This window comes from Xenopus laevis, chromosome 6S, assembly GCF_017654675.1.
Source record: "Xenopus laevis strain J_2021 chromosome 6S, Xenopus_laevis_v10.1, whole genome shotgun sequence".
NCBI lineage: Eukaryota > Metazoa > Chordata > Amphibia > Anura > Pipidae > Xenopus > Xenopus laevis.
Window position 1 is genome coordinate 100,243,389 of NC_054382.1, and position 3,527 is coordinate 100,246,915.

At 34.6% G+C, this 3,527-nt stretch overlaps 1 protein-coding gene across 1 annotated transcript; it reads left to right on the forward strand.

Moving 5' to 3' along the window:
* The first annotated feature begins 1,282 nt into the window (after nt 1-1,282).
* LOC108695308 (neuropeptides B/W receptor type 1) lies at nt 1,283-2,841 on the forward strand. Its single transcript, XM_018223745.2, has 2 exons — nt 1,283-1,425; nt 1,824-2,841. Exon 2 carries the CDS (start codon nt 1,824-1,826, stop codon nt 2,787-2,789), a length of 966 nt encoding a protein of 321 aa, XP_018079234.2. The 5' UTR covers nt 1,283-1,425; the 3' UTR covers nt 2,790-2,841.
* The last annotated feature ends 686 nt before the right edge of the window (nt 2,842-3,527 follow it).

Here is a 3,527-nt window from a genome sequence, read left to right on the forward strand (position 1 = left end):
CTGAGTCTCCCCCTGTCCACTCATAGCTCTGGGCTCAGTTTACAGCAGGGGCCCCACAACAAGGCATAATATTGCATGGAGGAACAACAAAGTGTAACATTTAAGGGCAGATTCATCAAAATTCAAAATTTTAAATTAAATTTCAAGCTAATTTTAGTGTACTTTGATTAGGGAATAGTCCAAATTCAATTCAAATTTTAAAAAAATTCTAAAATTTGAATATCGATGTACTGTCTCTTTAAGAATCCGACTTCGACTATTCGCCATCTAAAACCTGCCGAATGGCTGTTTTAGCCTATGGGGGAGCTCCTAGAACCCATTTGGAGTCATTTGTTGTACTTTGAAAAATCTAAGTTTTTTTTGGAAAATTCTTCGATTCGAATTCGATCAATCGAATACAGCTTATTTCCATGAAGTTAAAAAATTAGATTTTTTTAATAAATTTTGGTTGGTCTTTTTTTATTTGAATTTCGAGGTGATGGGAGATTAAAAAAACTCCCATCACCTCGAAATTTGACCCTTGATAAATCTGCCCCATAAAATTGCAACAACAAAAAAACAGAAAACAACAAAATTACAAAATAGTCATTAACAAATGCAGCAACCAGTGTAGCTGCACTACAACCTAAAGTAGAATTTTATGCAGGAATACTCTGTTTGTGATGCTTTTTTATAGCCAATTCTTGGAATTCTGCTAACATTGCCAAACCAGCAAGAAAATAGCAATTCATTTTTTTTCTTTGATCAATACAGATGTACAGTATATATTATCTGCTGCTCCATCCACATCCATTTAATCATGAATTGGTGATTTCCTTTCATCTTTTTAATTTTCATGAACGGATCTGCATACAGATCTATGCTTAGTAGCAAACATAATATTTACAAATAACAATTACGTTAAAACATATTTTTAACAAACAAGAAACCAATGCTTCTAAATCGTCAATGTTTTATTCATTACATATACTGCTTTCTCTGAGTGTACAAATAGCTTCCAAGTAATTTGAATGTTTACATTGTATTTTTATGTACAATATTTTTATATTAAAATAAATGGAGACATTTTCTAACATTCTGGTGATCAGTGTTCAGGATATTTTCTACATTTAATCAGAAATGTAACTCCAATGACAGAAAATTGTCCGGAACTGAAGAGTTTCACGAGTATTTCTCCTAAAATGGAATAAGGACATTTTATTCTGCAAGTGGATAAAGATTGGCAAGTGAGGGAGGTGGTGGGGGGAGCATTTCTCCTGTACGGAATTGCTACGGAAAGGAATCAGAAAGCAGAGCAGCAGATCAGATCCTCAGCTTCCAACATCTCTCAGACCTGAGCTCCACTGCATCACTTCCTAATGCAGCCACAAGACAGCTCTCATAATAGAAAAATTCTAATTAGACACACAAAAGGCAGGAATTAAGGTATGGTCCATTTTTATTATTGCATTTGCTCAAAATGATGAACTATATGTAAATATAGTTGTCTTTTGTGTGTGCGTTGGATGATTAAAGTGACTCAAGAACAGTTATAGATCTGAATTTAACAAGCTTTGATTTACAACAATTGTAAAATAAGACAGAAGGACTTAGAATCAAGAAATTCTAATAGCAAGTTGAGATGTGTGAAGACAGTCATCTGTGTGTGCATGTGTGTGTGTGCATTCATTCATATGAAAGTGATGAATTGTCCCTTTACAAGTTAGAATTGTTTTCATGTGAATAAGGTTCATTGTTCCATAATTCCTTGAAGCCCAAGCCCTGTAACTAATTACTAATTACCTACTGTATCTTTTTGTCTGTCTCTTTTGATGCTTCGGAAGATGGAGAACATATCTTTGAATTTCTTCTCCAACTCGTCGAGGAGGACAGAGTTGCTGAATGGATCGATGCCTCAGATCATTCCCAACTTTTATCTGGCGTTGCCTATCATCTATTCTATCATCTGTGCTGTCGGACTGACGGGAAACACGGCTGTTATTTATGTTATTCTCAAGGCACCAAAAATGAAGTCGGTCACCAACATTTTCATCCTGAACTTGGCCATCGCCGATGAACTCTTCACACTGGTACTACCCATAAACATAGTTGATTATTTATTACTACAGTGGCCCTTTGGTGAGTTTATGTGCAAGCTGATTATCTCTATTGATGAGTACAATACATTTTCCAGCCTATACTTTTTAACAGTCATGAGCATTGACCGATATCTTGTGGTTGTTGCAACCGTAGAGTCTAAAAAGTTATCTTACCGCACCTACAGGGCTGCTAAAATTGTAAGTCTCTGCATATGGATTTTTGTTACTATCATAATATTGCCTTTTGTTATCTTTGCCAAGATTCACAAGGAGCATGGCCGCTTGCAGTGTCTTTTTGTATTTCCTAATCCAGAAAGCCTGTGGTGGCAAATGAGCCGAATCTACACTCTGATCATGGGCTTTGCCATCCCTGTGTCCACCATTTGCATTCTGTATACCATGATGCTTTACAAATTAAGAAGATTGCGTTTAAACACAAATGGGAAAGCCTTAGATAAAGCCAAGAAGAAAGTGACTTTCATGGTTGTGGTCATCCTAGCAGTGTGTCTCTTCTGCTGGACTCCGTATCATCTCAGCACTGTGGTGGCCCTAACTATGGACATTCCACAGACTCCAGCAGTGCTTGGAATATCCTTATTTATAACAAGCTTGAGTTATGCAAACAGCTGTCTAAACCCTTTCCTCTATGCCTTTTTAGATGATAGTTTTAGGAAAAGCTTTAGAAAATTGTTAGAATGCAGATCATCATAATAAAAATAGAATTTCCAAACATATACAGTAAGTTGAATATACTGTCCCACTCCTATTTTATGGGGTCATGTTTAGATCAGCAAAGTTGCCGGCCCCTTTAACTCCTCAACTGCTGTTTACAAGTCAGACTTGTTCTCTAAGCATTGGGTTGACAAAATCATTTCTGGTTTTAACATACCCCCATGAACAAACATACTTGGTATAAACAGGAGACTCTGAAGAATAGATAAAGATTTTTCATGTATGCAGATATGACACCTTCTTGTAATTATATTTTATGCATTTGCAACAGAATAGGCTGCAATTCTTATGCCTATCCGGTTCTGCTTGTGATTGATTTTAAGGAAATAAAGATGCTTTATCAAAAGATATAGCTTTACTCGCCTATGGGGCAATAGGGCTTTTATAAATACTGCACAATTTTAATTATATTGTTGCATCTTAATACACACACACACACACACACACATATATATATATATATATATATATATATATATATATAAGGACATATATTATTTCGAATGTTGAACAACAAGAAGTTATATGTATATTGTTGCATCTTAATACACACATATCTATATATCTATATATCTATATCTATATATATATATATATATATATATATATATATATATATATATATATATATATATATATATATATTAGTTTGAATGTTGAGCAACAAGATGACAGAAAACATGGATGTGGCTTGCAATGAAGATGATTTTGGAATAC